The sequence below is a fragment of the Calidris pugnax genome, unplaced genomic scaffold (genome assembly GCF_001431845.1).
Source record: "Calidris pugnax isolate Ruff unplaced genomic scaffold, ASM143184v1 scaffold197, whole genome shotgun sequence".
NCBI classification, from domain to species: domain Eukaryota; kingdom Metazoa; phylum Chordata; class Aves; order Charadriiformes; family Scolopacidae; genus Calidris; species Calidris pugnax.
In genome coordinates, this window is record NW_015090936.1 from 2,837,543 (window position 1) to 2,853,427 (window position 15,885).

Consider the following 15,885-nt stretch of genomic DNA (forward strand, 5'->3'; position numbering starts at 1 on the left):
TGAACCTTCTAATTTAAAAGCTCAACGTCAGAAGCGTGACAGACTTCTCCCTTCTAATTTAAAAGCTCAACGTCAGAAGCGGCCTTTTGCGCACAACAGCGCAGAGAAGCAGGTTCTGCAAACACTATCTGAGAAGGTTCACTAAAACACTGCGAAACCACAACTGTTGCTTGGCCCACATTTGAAAGCTGCAACCTAAACACTGTACTGAGTCTCTAGCAACCTCAGCCCAGAAGGGAAAAACTTCATGGTCAAAACAAAATGAAAGAGCCCCATTCCTTTCCTTGTGCTTCCAGTAAAATTAAATTCAGGACTGAGTGTCTTCCTGTTTCAAGAGGAAAAGAAAAAAAAGAGGAAAGAAATCAAAGGGATTGAGTAGCATGGACTAAAACCAGAGAAGTACGTTGGCGGCCTTTTGCGCACAACAGCGCAGAGAAGCAGGTTCTGCAAACACTATCTGAGAAGGTTCACTAAAACACTGCGAAACCACAACTGTTGCTTGGCCCACATTTGAAAGCTGCAACCTAAACACTGTACTGAGTCTCTAGCAACCTCAGCCCAGAAGGGAAAAACTTCATGGTCAAAACAAAATGAAAGAGCCCCATTCCTTTCCTTGTGCTTCCAGTAAAATTAAATTCAGGACTGAGTGTCTTCCTGTTTCAAGAGGAAAAGAAAAAAAAGAGGAAAGAAATCAAAGGGATTGAGTAGCATGGACTAAAACCAGAGAAGTACGTTGTGGAGAAATTTGGCTAATTCCTCACAGGAAAATTCCAGATTAACATGAATATCCAAGAAGATGTATAACAAACAAAAAGCTAACATCATGTGTGCTTTTGAGTGCCAAATGAGGAAGAATCACTGGCCAAGGATTTGGTAGGGTCAGCATCTCAGAATTTATCAAGAAGCCATGTGCCAAATGATGAAGAATCACTGATCTTGGCCAAGGATTTGGCAGGGTCAGCATCTCAGAATTTATCAAGAAGCTTCAAGTTCTATGGCTAATTTAGTTCAGCACAAAGGACAGTTAGCTCAGGAGAAGAAAAAGAAGAGACTATAAATGAGTTTGCATAGTGAATGCCTAATTTAATATAAATTATGTCTGTATGTTAAGGTTATTTCTGTACTACTCTTTGCTTCTATATTTGCTTCCAATATCTATATCTAACTAATAAAAATAGAAAATACTTAGCACTTACAGGATAATATTTTTCCTGTAGAGACATGAGCTATCATTTGCGCCGACATATGTGCTTTTCATGCACTAGATTGCAACTGGACAAAGTGCCCAGAGGGGAGAAGCAATATGTTTCAAGTCACAAAAAGAATCAGTAGGATTTGACCAAATGAGCCCAGCTCATTTTCTTGGCTTTTTGTTTACTATCATGCATAGTGTGGGCATTCTATGCTGTGAACTGGCTCTAAGCAGAGCAGCTTAACCAATGCAGTTGTAGAAGCAGGAGATGGACTCAATCTCCACTAAGCCATATCTTTTATCACTGCAGAACTGGGGGGACAAAGTCCAGTAGAGCAAGGACTACTTTGTTTTGCTCTTCCTTGTGAATAAGAAATTTCTTTTGAGGCATTTCGTTAAAGAACTAGGTGCCAGTCCTGGACTAGAAGCTAACTAGAGTTTGTGTTTAAAGTGAGAAAGAGGAACTTGGCATTTCCAGCTCCATGGTGTCAAACAAAAAGTTAACAAATATTTTATGTAGCATCTGAGAAAAGGAAAGGAGTTAGCAACATGTGAAAATATTGCTGTTTTTTAAAAAAAAAAACAATGGCAGTATCAAGCTGCAGGAAAGGAGCTAGAAAAACTTGTAGAAATAACCATAAAATTTCTTCTGTTCTGAACTGGTCAGAGCTTACTGCCTCTGTGAATATGGGATGCCACTAAGGAGTAAAGTAACCACACAGACACAATGCATTTGTTTTGCAGCTGTAGAGAACACCATCTTGGGAAAACAGATAAGTCTTCAAAAAAATAAAAATCTATTCCTATTCTCTCTCAAATTTCCAAAAGAAAAATTTTGAGGTTGGGAGTTGGGAGGAGCATGGGGTAAGGGGCAGGTATAGGGGAGGAAGAGGGCAGCTCTTAGAAGTGTTAGGAAGGACATGACACATTGGAGGTGGAAACAACAGCAAGGGAAAGATGAGACCTTGCATTACACTGGGTTTTCACCTGCAAATCAGTTTTAATTAACCCAGCAATCACAGTTAGAGATTTCATCCAAAACAGTAAGGTGCACACATCTACCTGCGTGTTTGTGGACACACACGCAACTCTGTGGAGAGGAGATGGTTTTTGTGGACACACGCAACTCTGTGGAGAGGAGATGGTTGAGGCTTGGCAGGTTATGAGCAAGGCTGGAACCACAGGCTCTCTAGTTCTGTAGGACAAGGAAACTTAACAAATCCATGTCTCCTTGCAGCTTCTAGTATGAAGTGCTTGTCTTTCTCCCAGCATGTTAAAGGATTCCACGTAAATATAGAAACCCAGAGCTGAGCACATCACTCTCCATAGCTACAACCTCCTCTAAATACAACACTAACTACCTTTGAAACATCAGTGGATTTAGGCACAAGTCTTCCATGAAGATACAGTCCAGCAAGCTGATAAGGCCAGTTCTGGATAACAAGGCAGCAAGCAAATTCTATCTTTGTATTCAAAGCAGGCAGGTATTAACCAGGCACTGCGTGGGTTACCAGAGAAATGCTAGTTAGCATTTTTCAGCAGGCCAGTAGACATACCCTTCTTCCCCATCTTCTCCTTTCTCAGAAGCAGTTGAAGAGAATGAAATGCAGAGGCAAGCCTGACTTCTCTGAACACTTGCCTGCCTGGCTGCACTGCACACTCAAAGCACTGCGAGAAGTTTCTGTACCTGTAGAACAAGACCAGGCTCTGTCCAGCTCACAAAGCTGCTCTGGGGAGAACATGGGGTCCCTCCTGCCAGGGCCATAGCATTTGCTCCCAGTGTTAACACACATCCCACCAACAGGCTTCAGTGTCAGCTCCATCCTCTGATGAACCCTGGAAGATGTATAGAGTCCACTCTAAAGAAAAAAAATTTGATAAAGGAAAGCAAAGCAGAAGCATTTCTCTGAAGCAGTTCTAGTTTAATTTTTTTTAGTTTAGATTAAATTAGATTTAGAAGCTTCTTGTCCATTTGCCCTTGAGTGACAGATTGGTCCTTATATAGAAGTAATTCCCAGCCAACTAAAAGTATGAGGTAATATGTCCCTGCAGCCCCAGCAGAGCCAGGACAGTCAGCAGAGACCCCGTGAGCCCAGAGACCACTGTACTATGTAAAGGGGAGGGTCAGGATCAGCCCCAACTGTAAAATAAGTGTTGGATCTGATCTATGAATTGGAGACCAGAGCTTTTAAAGGTATTTATTAGCATAAAAATGCAATCACGTGATAATTTTCTTGCCATGTCAATTTTTATTACTCATCAGAACTCAGTTTGCTGACAGAACCTGTAAAGGATAAAACTTCTCCTTCCCTCTGTGAGCAAGAAGAGCTGTGATTAATTTTTTTACTCTTATTACTTTTTAAAATTCTGATAACATTCTCCCAAGTTTAGAAAGAACTTTTAGAACTGCGATTAATTTTTATTACTCTTATTACTTTTTAAAATTCTGGTATCATTCTCCCAAGTTTAGAAAGAACTTTTAGAAAATGAAAAGACACAGAAATTTCTTACTACCATACTAAAGAGTGGTCATCCTGGGAGGAAACTGCACATGAATCCACAGCAAATGCACCACAGCCACAGCTTTGACAGGTAATCCATTACCTTCAGAGGCATTTGGAAGCATGCTGGCCGCTCACCTGCTCACTGCAAGATTTTTGCTGATGTTATTGATCAGTCCAGAGTTTACCATATTTTTGTTTTGAAAAGACAACAGATACCAAAAGATTTCAAAGCAGAACTAGAGTCCAGGATAATATAGGCTATATTTTACATACAATGATTTGTAAGAGAAAGATGATAATCAGAGGCAATCATTTAAAATTAGGTTTCAAAGTTAGGGCTGGTTTTTGAAACATTCCTCTAAGGTCACAGAAATACTGCCTTAATAACACACTGTTTATGCCAAGTTTTAACAAATACAATCTCACAGTGCAAGCAGAAGCACTTTTCAAGAAGTGCCTGCCATTAAATGGAATTCAACATTTCAAAAGAAATAGCTTGTAACAGCTTGGTTAAACATCAGTCAGTGCTTTGCTTTCATTCTCTTATATTTCAGAACATGTTTCTCTTATTTTCTGGGAACAGTGGAATTTACTTTCTAATGCAAAACAAATAAAATAAGCTTAAAAACCCCCAAATCTCTTTAGGCTTCTTTTTGCTGCCCACTGCCATGAAGAAAGACAGCTCATTCTTTTCCTTTTGATCATCACTTTCAAAAGTAAGTCAAGAACCCCCTTTACTAAGTCTGAGCAGGTACCAGGAGCAGTTTCTGCATCTTTTTTTACCCACTCCAGTGACTGGAGTGCAACAAATATGATGAGTATTAAAGTATTTTGAAGAAACTGAGCTCACAATGGGTTGTGAGCTGGCTGGTGGCTTTTATTGCCTGCACAAAGGCTTGGACTTCTATTGTTCCACTTGGCTCCCAGGCTGCCAATCAACAGAGAAGAGCCTCCCTGAGCATGCTGAGAATGAGCTTTTACCTTGCAGTTTCCCCACTCATTTATTTGGAAATGAGACTGTAATGGAACTTTATTCTTCCGCTATGATACATCCACTCGATTCTAAGTACGTCATTAGGAACAACCTTTGATAGATGATAGAGAGACTGGAGTTTACCCCCACCAATGCACCTTGATCCAAGTTGTTCATTTACAAGCTGCATCTGTGATCACAGGCAGGTTTAGTGAGAGAAACATTACCTGGAGTTAGTTAAAAAGTAAACTTGTAAATTAATTTTTAGCAACTGTGAAGAGCATCTTTATAAAATTCCTAGTGTACTCATTCCTACACTACAGTTGGTTTGTTGGGTTTTTTTTGGTTTGGCTTCTTTTTTTTAGGTAGACTATGGATTGCTGGAAGGGAGCCATACACTACAGCTGGATTTATCCCACACTGATCATCTGTGCAAATGGATTTTTCTCCACAATGAGACCATCAGAATCTTTTCTCACTCCTTATCTAACTGGACCAGACAAAAACCTAACAATTGAAGAGGTATGTAACTATTCTCATAAGTAATAATTAAGATGCTTAAAGCATTAAGTCTTACAGCAATCACTGCAGGGGAGAATAAGTGTTCAATGATACAGTTACATTTTATCTAGAGACTGTAGATAAAATAAGAGACTCTAAAGCATTTTTAAGATGCTTCTGGAAAAAAGTAAGGAGTCGCCTGTGTTGCAGAAGGTCAAAACTTCGAAGTCCCTACATTCTTAGGGCTTTGAAACCACTTTGGTGGTTAAGAAATTGATACTTTCAGCAAAATCAGGTCACTAGCTCCTCTCCCCACCTAGAACCCCAAGGGATGGACAACACTAAGATTTATCTATATTTATCATGTAATTGATTACACTGACAGTGACAAAGTGAGTGCAAATGGTAAGAAAACCAAGCAGACTTCCTCTCATGAGCTCTTAGATTATTATCTACATTACAGGGCTGTTTCATGCATTCATTAACCTCTGGAGGTCAGATTCACATTCCAAAAAAAAAGTCTGGTTTGGGTGTTTGGTTTTTTTTCTTGACAAAAGCATGCACTGCAAGTTTCCTTGCTGTACTCCTCTGTTCAGCACTGGCTGCTTCAGGAGTACACTTCCCAACAAAAGGGGACATCGTTAACAAGTGGCTGAGTCATGGAGTTAATGGTATAATTAGAAAACACAAGCTCAGTACACCCACATGCAGCTGATACTAAGAACAATCATTCTTGATGTGCAATAGCAAGTGGCAAAGCAGAATCTGCTAGCATAGTGGAAACCCAAGGTTTCTTCAAAAAAAAAAAAAAAAACCAAACATATCTGTGGATTGGGTTTTGGGGTTCCCTCCCTTTTTATTATTTTTTTGAACCACAAAGGGAAATTTTTTTTCTAGTAGATGAAATACACCAATAGCATGACAGGATGCTTTAATTCCACTTTCAACAATAATCCTTAACTCAAAAATAAGTGTAGTACAGGTACTGGCTCTTTCAGCTAAATTCACCTCTGGTGAGCTAATTCTATAAGTTTCAGTTGAACACTTAAAAAGTCTAATTAAAGGTTAGAGAAACAAAACAAGTCACCCAGAAAGATAGAGTGAACCTGCTGCTGGCCATGCAACTCACTCCAGTACAAATTCAGAAGATAACCAGATACTGTTGTTCCTCCTGCATTTGCAACAATTCCTTTCTGGTCTAATTGCTTAAGTAGAGAATAAAAGATCAGGAATGGATACCCCCACAGGTCCAGCAATAACTGGAGAAGACCTCTGCAAAACAGGCAACTTGTGCATCCCAAAGTGAACTTTTTCTATGGCTGTATCTAAAAGAAGGGGATACCCCCCCAGCTGTAGCCATGCTGCCTGGGCAAGCACTGAGCTCATGGCAACAGTAAAGAGCATCTTCCAACCTGAATGCAGATCGGTCTTAGAAAAAGAATTTCAGAGCATCTATGCATTGAAGGTGAACCGAAGCTTACAAAAAGGTTGTTGCATCAAAACTGACTTCTTACATATTAGATTTGAAGAAAATATAGAAGGTGAAGATAACATAGTAACAGCTGTTCACTCACTACATACAGTACCAGTTCCCCTATCATAAAGGGCATTTATTTTTTTTTCTAATCCTAACAAAAGAGAGAGGTGACCACAGGGATATAATGACTCATATAAAAGGTAAATAGGCATTCTTTTTCAGCTACTGTGAGGAATAAGATTTGATGCTAGACAGACTTTCCTATGACGCAAACACTGCTATAACTGCTTTAAACAACTATATATCAAAGCCTGCCTTCTTTGTAGGCCTTTACTAGAATTATTTTTTAAGCTAATCTACCTGTTTAGAGAGTAGAGGATAGCATCACTACCTTTGCCTCTTAAGGAGTACATTTACAGTTTTGTAATCTAGCACAGTTTAAGTCTGCACAATTTGAATAACTCAGTGTTTCCTATCACCACGATGATGTTCATTCAATAATATATAAAAAATATTTTCTCTTTTATTCCCTTCTAGGTCACCAACCAGATTTACCCAGTTTGGACATACTCCTACCTTGCACTCCTCTTCCCGGTCTTCTTGATTACAGACTACGTGCGCTACAAGCCCATCCTCCTCCTCCAGGGCATCAGCTTCATCATCACGTGGCTCCTGCTCCTCTTCGCACAGGGAGTGCTGGCCATGCAGATGGTGGAGTTCTTCTACGGGATGGCAACAGCCACCGAGGTGGCCTATTACGCCTACATCTACAGCGTCGTCAGCACCGATCACTATCAGAGAGTGACGAGCTATTGCAGAAGTATCACTCTGGTTGCAGCCACCGTTGCCGCCGTGCTGGGACAGCTGCTGGTCTCCTTGGCAGACGTCTCCTACTTTCACCTCAACGCCATCTCTTTGGCTTCCGTGTCCCTGGCATTCCTGTGTTCCTTCTTCCTCCCAATGCCGCAAAAGAGTATGTTCTTCCACAGGAAAGATGTCTCACCACCTGCCCCGGGGCCAGATAAATCTGTGGCCTCAGTTGGCTCGGACGGGCCATCGAGCTGCCAGGAGGACAAGGGCTCCGTGTCTGCTGACAGGGGACCCCCACCCGAAGCAGAGGCTGGTAACACCAGACCCCACACCAACGTGCTCAGAGTACTGGTGCAGCTGGGCAAGGACCTGAGGGACTGCTACAGCTCTAGGAAACTTCTCTACTGGTCCCTGTGGTGGGCTCTGGCCACGGCAGGCTTTAACCAGGTTCTCAATTACGTCCAAGTGCTGTGGGACTTCAGAGCCCCCTCTCACAGCTCTGCAGTGTACAATGGAGCTGTGGAAGCAATAGCAACTTTTTTAGGTAAGTAAAAGATCATTAGCAACTACTTCTAATCCATCCTGTGCTGATGGCATTCTTCAGCAGTGTTTGATGCCTTTCTGTTTATTTCCTATGAGAACCAAGGTCAACAGCAACAGCCTCCAACATTTAACACCCAAACAAATTGTATGCAAAGCATGATTTTACTGCACTTCATCAGTTGACTTTACGATCAATTTATCACTTCAAAAATGTTAAAAATATATATATATATAACTTTTCCTTCTTAAAAGAGCCTCATTCCACCAAAGTATTTTAAGAGTTTAAGTTCATGGCTCTGGTCAGACCATGCATTTAGCCCCAAGTAAGCAGTTGCAAACCCCTTTCAACAACACCTTGCCTATTCCTCCCTCAAATTCACTTTAAGTTAGGTGGCTTAAAAATTAAAAGAGCATATTAACAGGTACACTGGAGGGTCTGGTCAGACATTAGATTAAACATCATTTCAGGCTGAGTGCTCCAGAACAAGTACTCTGTGACTGAATCTGTATCCTGATCAATGAGTTTGCCTCTAGATGTGGCACAAAAGGAGAGGTCAAAAGCACTGGCACATGGCTGAAGTGCAACTTCTTTATTTAAATAGCTGTTCATTTCTAATGGAGTCTAATTTTTAAGCTCACATTTACACAGCTATGTCTCCACCTTCATACCAGGAGCTGCATCTCATGCTTCTACAGGGAACTTCCAGTTTTCTCTTCCTCCCTGCAATCAGCTTGAAAATCCATTTTACTGAAGCTACCCCAAAACTTCTCAGACTACTGGTTTGAGCAGTATTCCCAAGGGCTTTCTTGCTCTTACACCCTTTTCCATTTGATACTCACAGTACCAGGAACCTCTGGCTAGAGCAGTGATGGACCAAAGGAGTAGGCCTGCTATGACTTTTTGAAGTCTGATGAAGAACACATGCAAGCAACAAATGAAGACCAATTTTGTACTAATGTGCTAGCCTACCTGAAAGCATCTGGGCAACTGATACACTCTGCTGCGTAACCTGCCTGCATCAGGCTTCTCTTTGTATTCAAGCTCCTAACCTCAGCGTATTATGTTTCAAAGAGCTTTCATACACCTCCAAGAGCCTCTGTGCTTGAACAGCATAAAAAAAAAAAACCCAAACCACCCCATAGCTGGATAATCTTCTTGCAGCAGTAGACAGTGTTTCTCCAAAACTGAGATGGGGAGAAAAGTAAATCTCATCATTATTGCAGAAATTAAAAAAAAATAAATCAAGGCAGTGGAGTTTATTATACTATATTACACTCAAGTAAGGGCTCTTACTGTATGTGATGGTCAATAAAGCATTGACAAATGCAGTTTTTAAGATTTTTCACCAGAAACTGAAAGAGATGCTTTCATTAAAAAAAAACAAACAAACAAAACAAAACATGAAAGAGCACAACAGACTTTCATTTCATAAAGATCTTTACGTGAAGGAATTAAACTCCATTTTGCGTATTTTGGCAGAAAATGCTTGGCTGGATTGTTCTTCTCTCTGCTCAGTTGTTAAAAAAAAAATAATGGAGTAGCAACAATAGATTGTGTGCTGCTGCCTGCAGCCTTAGGCAGGATGCACTTTTCTCAGAGTACTTCAGTCTGCGAAGGCTCTGTGAGCAAGGAGAGAAAAACCAAAACAAGAACAACCAAACAAACCAAATAGAATCCAAACCAAACCATAGAATGGTCCAGGCCAGAAGGGACCTCCAAAGGTCATCTAGTCCGACCTCCCCGCAGTCAGCAGGGACAGCCCCAACTCGACCAGGTTGCCCAGGGCCTTGTCAAGCCTCACCTTGAATATCTCCAGGGATGGGGCCTCAACCACCTCCCTGGGCAACCCTCATAATGACGAGTTTTTTCCTAACATCCAATCTAAATCTTCCCTTTCCCAACTTGAAGCCATTTCCCCTCATCCTGTCACTGCAGGCCTTTGTAAACAGACTCTCCCCAGCGTATCTGTAGGCCCCCTCAGGTACTGGAAAGCCGCTATTAGGTGTCCCTGGAGCCTCCTCTTCTCCAGGCTGAACAACCCCAGCTCCCTCAGCCTGTCCTCGTAGCAGAGGTGCTCCAACCCCCTGATCATTTTAGTGGCCCTCCCCTGGACCCGCTCCATCAGGTCCATGTCATTCCTATATTGAGGGCTCCAGACCTGCACACAGCACTCCAGGTGAGGTCTCACCAGAGCAAAGTGGCAGAATCACCTCTCTGGATCTGCTGGCAACACTTCTTTTGATGCAGCCCAGGATGCGATTGGCCTTCTGGGCTGCAAGTGCACACTGCCTGCTCATGTCCAGCTTCTCGTCCACCAGAACCCCCAGGTCCCTTTCCTCAGGGCTGCTTTCTAATACCTCATCCCCCAGTCTGTATTGATACCGAGGATTGTTCCGGCCCAGGTGCAGAACCCTGCACTTGCTTTTGTTGAACCTCATGAGGTTCATCTGGGACCACCTCTCCAGGTCCCTGTGAACGACATCCCATCCCTCTGGTGTATCAACCACACCGCACAGCTTGGTGTCATCTGCAAACTTGCTGATGGTGCTCTCAATCCCTTTATGTCAGAGGAATACTCCCAGAATACATATTAATGGTCTGGAATACTCCCAGACCATTAATAGAAAATAGAAACCACACCATTATCAAAGTTCATTGTGACCCCAACAGTCTCAAGAGCTCCTGGCATGACCCTTTTACACCCTTATCATCCTTCTAGAGCCGTTGCCTAATGTTTCAGAGTTTTAATTATTGTTTTTAAATTTTTAGGTTCAGGAACATCCATGGCAGTTGGATATGTCAAAGTAAACTGGGATCTTTCTGGAGAACTGGCTTTGGGAATTTTTTCTGCAATGGATGCTGGTTCTCTGTTTCTCATGTACTTTATTGACAACATCTGGGCATGTTATGCTGGTTACCTTGCATTTAAAGCATGCTATATGCTCCTTATAACAATAGCAACGTAAGTATAATACACAACTGTTCTAATTAAATTGATTTAAATCAGTATCACATTTTTAAATTTACCAAAATTTCGCTGAAAGTTTCCCTAAAAATAAGATTTTTAAATAGGTCACAACAGCAACACATTATTTCTAGCTTGTATAAAATTACACTTAAAAAGTTATATGATCTAATCATTACAGTAGGTTACTCCAAGTCTAGAAACTGGAACAGAGACTTAGTCTGCATTTAGCTGTTCAATGACCTACGTACAAGTATCCTCTTAATGATCAACTGAACACAGACAGGTCTTTATTTAGCAAAAATATCCCCTCAAATATAAAAGTAGGATGCACGTAAGTGCCAAAGCCAGAAAAACCAGGAACTTCTGCCAAAACGAAGCTGTTAAAGCTTAATAGCCAAGACTGAAGAGGCTTTATCCTATGAAGAATCCACTGTGTCCATTAAATTGTTCCCAAGATTTCTCCCAGAAGTAAATGACAAGCATCCATGCTCTCCGTGGTTTACTTAACCTGTACATTCTGTTTCAGGTTTCAGATTGCTGTCAGTCTGAGCATGGAGCGCTATGCTTTAATGTTTGGCTTCAACAACTTCATTGCACTGGCAATTCAGACAATTTTAACTGTTGTGGTAGTAGATTCAAAAGGTCTGGGACTAGATATCAGCACCCAGGTAAGCTTCGTAACTCGCTCTCGTTTCCCCTACTCTCCTCTAAAAGAGGGTTCTACTCCAGGATTAGTCTTTGGGAATGGGTGAGTTTAGGGCAGTTACTCACTTGAAAAACAGGTTCATTTAAAGGGAACTGGCAGTAGCTACTACAACCCGCTTGTCCTCTAGTCCTGCCAATTTTGCATTTCTGCAATAATTTTAAGAATATTTTCATAGAGCCGAAGAGAAAGACCACTACCTATTACTAAAGGTTTTATTTTTATTTAAAGGCTTACTATTATGAAGTTTATTGTCAAATACCCTAAACAGAAGAAGGAAGCAAGCTGAAAGGCATTCTATGGGTCTATTACTGGGGTAATTCTAAATTACATAGTTTCATTGGGTACATCTTTAAGTTACCTTAACCCTGAAAATACTAATCTCACAATTCCCCATTGAATTTCAAGTTGGACCATACTGAATGAGGTCCAAGTCTCTAGCTTTCATCTTTTCAGGGAAGAGCCAGAAGCAGTGCAGGGCAGCTGTACTCCTCCATTATTGAGGTGGGGAGGGGACACAGGTAACATTATTCTCTTCCCCACCTTTTACAACTGCAGACTTCCTACAGCAGCCAGGAAATCAAGCAGCCAGACTTCTTGAATCCTTTCAAGATGGGATCATTTTGGGGCATGGGTGACAGGGGAGGGAAGGCGACAGCAGAGGGACACCCCTTAAATTATCTACCAAACAGTAAAAGCAGGTTTTGACTCTCCCGTCTTCTTCCAACCTCCATTTCCTAGTTTCTCATTTATGGCAGCTACTTTACAGTCATAGCTGGAATTTTCCTCATCAGAAGTATATACATCATTACCTCCACCAAATGCAGAAATACCAGTGTGGTTGGTGAAAGCACTGATCAGTAACAAAGGAGACAAAAAGAATGGCTGCGAGCAACAGTGCAGAAGGCTACATCATCTGAACAATTAATTAGGAAAAACAATGCTCAATCAAGCAAGACTTGTCAATGGTAAAACAGGCTGTTCATAAGCCTGCAGGATAAAGACCTTTGTCATCACGATGATGCATTTTGCCCATTTTCTTCACCCGTAGTTCTAATAGCAAACAATCCTCAATCTTCTATTGCAACTCAAGGTTAACGATCTGACACCAAAACTTGTATTAATGCTCAATAAGCACAAGCAGCAACTGCATACAGATACCTGAACCTCTCAGCAGAACACAACACAACCTTTGAACTTTCACTTCTACTGAGCATTACAGTTAAAGGCAATTTAGTCATCATAGGTGTAAGACCTTCAGATGTTCGTAGGAAACCTAAACCAGCAGCTGCCCCACAGCAGCAGGGTGATCTGTTGGAAAGTTTGCAACAGAAACCTTTTGAAAACTTAAGACTTTTTCAGCTGGAAGTTGTGACATGCATTTTAAAGCAGGTTAACAAAAGCAATAAACCATTTTTTTTTCAAAAAGACACTTCTTCTTTCTGTATGTTCAAAGGTGGATGACTAGGCTGCTCTGCAGCACAGAAGCAATACTGCCACTTCAGTTTACAAACGGCCAAATGCAGTTATTTCAGATTCCACACAATGCGGTCCTCAGAAATCTGAAGTTACAGGACCGAAAGGAAAATAGGTAATTATGTACAGATAAACTGCTACTGATGTAGTGACAGCTTTAGCATTAATTCCTTGAAAATGTACAAATACAACACACTAGCCTTCCCTGTGAGTGCCCGTCTTAATAAGCCTACACATTATGTCTGACAACTGCCACGACCCTCACACGCTGACCTTTGGAAGCAAAAAACCTTCCTAAACTAATTTATTTTTAAGTCATGGGGAGACGCTTCAATTTCTATAAAAGGCAGACTTACTTAAATAACACCACTTCAAGTTTATATTGAACTTTACTTTAAAGCTAATTAGGGAATGTTCTTTCAACTGTGTTCAATAATGTCCACTTTGGAGTAAACTGTATCAGACAGCAGCAAATTCCATTGTGTTCCTTTACCACAACTTACAGATTTGCCAAGAGTTAGAACTAACTAACAGTTGTCCCAGTTCAGCTCACAAGAAAGTAAAAATCATTAATTCCTTTAAAAACACACTTTTAAAAGGATGCTCAAGCTTGCCTTTATGCCCCAGTAACTTCCCCCTTCAAGACAGCAGAATACTTGCATCGTATTTATAGCTCTTTCAGGAATTCCAACTAAATTTTGTCCTTCTCAAATTCATTTCTTGCCTCAGCATTTGTTTCAACACGGTGCTTAGGAGTTTGCAGCCATTAAATAACTTTGAACTGCAGAAACTGGGCATCACATCTGCCTTGCAGAACTCGGGATGTACCTTTTACAGCATCTTCTTACACACATAAAAGCTGACATATTAAAAGTATTAATCTAGAAGGTCTCTAAATTAATTTCTGTATAAGCCAGCTACAGTTACCAAGTGAAGTGCTTTAATGCTAAAGCAGAAGAGGCCACTGAAAAACTAGTGGAAATATAGCTTTTTGGCAGCTGTGCTAGTTGCACGAGCAATTGTGTGAACAATTACAGAGGTTTCTAAGACAAAACATTTATAATCATGGGTAAAGAATTCATTTTGTAAGTATAGATATTTTAAAAATCCAATCTACAAAACAGGTATGGTGTCAGTTTCTGTTCAATATAAAGGAAAGTCAAAACAATACAAGATCATCAGCTTCTTGTCTGGAGTCTCATGAACTTAAAATTAGTCAAAACACACTAAACAGATGTGGTTGTGTATAGTAAGAGTTGCCATCTTTTATCTGCATTCAAGCTGGTTATGAAAAATAAGGTATTCCACTATTTATGCAACATAATCAAAAACTATGTACCTTGCATACTTAAATGAATTCCTGTATCTCTGCAGTAATAAGTTTCATTTGGATAAGAACAATTTCAATAGATGCTGATCTCATTAGCCCTTGCACAAAGCTTAATTTACATCAGTTCAGGTGAAGAGACAGGACTGTTCCCCTCCTACAAGGCTGTTCATCTCATTGATGAGACATTTGGTTGATTTGGTCCGGTTCCCTGCAATAAGCATATTCAAGTGCTTAAGTTCTTCTGAACCTACTGCTTTTATGCGCTGCTATCCCAAAATAGGTAAGGTCAACAACAGAACTACAGCTATTTACACTATGGCTAAAAAACAGCAGGAAGAGCAAGGGCATCACTACCATCCCAGAAACCTTCAATTGCTGGGGATTTGTTGAATGAGTTTCCTAGAGAATGTTACACCATACTCTATCCAGCAGTGTGCAGCAGGAGGAGGAGACAGATACCAACTGGACAAAACCAGACATTTAAGTGAGGAATGCTACTATAAGCAGCTTGTTGAATAAGCTGACCATTCTCTGCTGTGGAATCTCCAAATCTTAAAAAAAAAAAAAAAGGGTAAGATACAGAAATTACTACCCCCTATAGAGAGGTAACAGTAGTCAAAAGCACTGGCAAGAAAGTATCTTCACAAGCAGTGGTCAAGTCTTTCAGCTCCCCTAGAAATAAGCAGGTCTAACATTCAGGCAGTCAATTACAAGTGAAATGTCTTACCTTCAGGTATTTTTGCATTTGTGGGCTTGCACATCCTTTTCTCAAAAAAAAAAAATCAGTCTAATCTTATTTATTGCTGTTATCTTGAAAGCTGTTAGAATTTTATTCTCCAGCTGGTCAGAAACCTTTTTTTAAGCTTGCACTTTATGTATTCATGATATATTTACATTATTTGCATAGTCCCAGTATTACACTTGAACTTAAGCCAAGTTATCTCTGTGTTTAAACCACCATCACCAACTACTGCAGAGTTATGTTTCTTCTTGAACCTTCTTACTATTACAGACTGGATATGCCAGACATTCCCCCCCCACTTACAAATTCCATTCCAGTACAGCAGGAAATATTCCAGTAAATAAAAAATTATCAATGAATTTAGCATTCCACAGGAGGTCTTACTACCACATATAAATTTTTAATTAAAAGAGTGCCATTATACCTGTGGTACCTTGGCCTATTACACTGTTTTGACCAACCCTACGTCTCCTTCAAAGACTGTCATCAGCTACCCATAATTAAGTGTCTTTTTCAGGTAACCATTTCTCAAATAACTACCCTCCTCAGTGCTTCTGGTGTCCTTCGTTACACAGCTATTCTGTCAAAGAATCCAAGTTCACTTAACATTTTCCTGTTCAATAAGTCACTTCCCTTGGGCTAGAACAGCAAGCTTTATCATAAGG

At 40.6% G+C, this 15,885-nt stretch overlaps 1 protein-coding gene across 1 annotated transcript; it reads left to right on the top strand.

Moving 5' to 3' along the window:
- The first annotated feature begins 4,659 nt into the window (after positions 1 to 4,659).
- LOC106893618 (thiamine transporter 2-like) lies at positions 4,660 to 12,536 on the top strand. Its single transcript, XM_014951739.1, has 6 exons — positions 4,660 to 4,762; positions 5,035 to 5,191; positions 7,185 to 8,001; positions 10,771 to 10,963; positions 11,496 to 11,637; positions 12,414 to 12,536. The coding sequence occupies exons 2-6, from the start codon at positions 5,042 to 5,044 to the stop codon at positions 12,534 to 12,536; spliced, it is 1,425 nt and encodes a 474-aa protein (XP_014807225.1). The 5' UTR covers positions 4,660 to 4,762; positions 5,035 to 5,041.
- The last annotated feature ends 3,349 nt before the right edge of the window (positions 12,537 to 15,885 follow it).

Coding starts and splice junctions, on each gene's coding strand:
- LOC106893618 (XM_014951739.1), top strand. CDS start 5,042: ATGGATTGCTGGAAGGGAGCCATACACTACAGCTGGATTTATCCCACA. Junction 8,002..10,770: donor AGCAATAGCAACTTTTTTAG/GTAAGTAAAAGA, acceptor TTAAATTTTTAG/GTTCAGGAACATCCATGGCA. Junction 11,638..12,413: donor GACTAGATATCAGCACCCAG/GTAAGCTTCGTA, acceptor TCCATTTCCTAG/TTTCTCATTTATGGCAGCTA.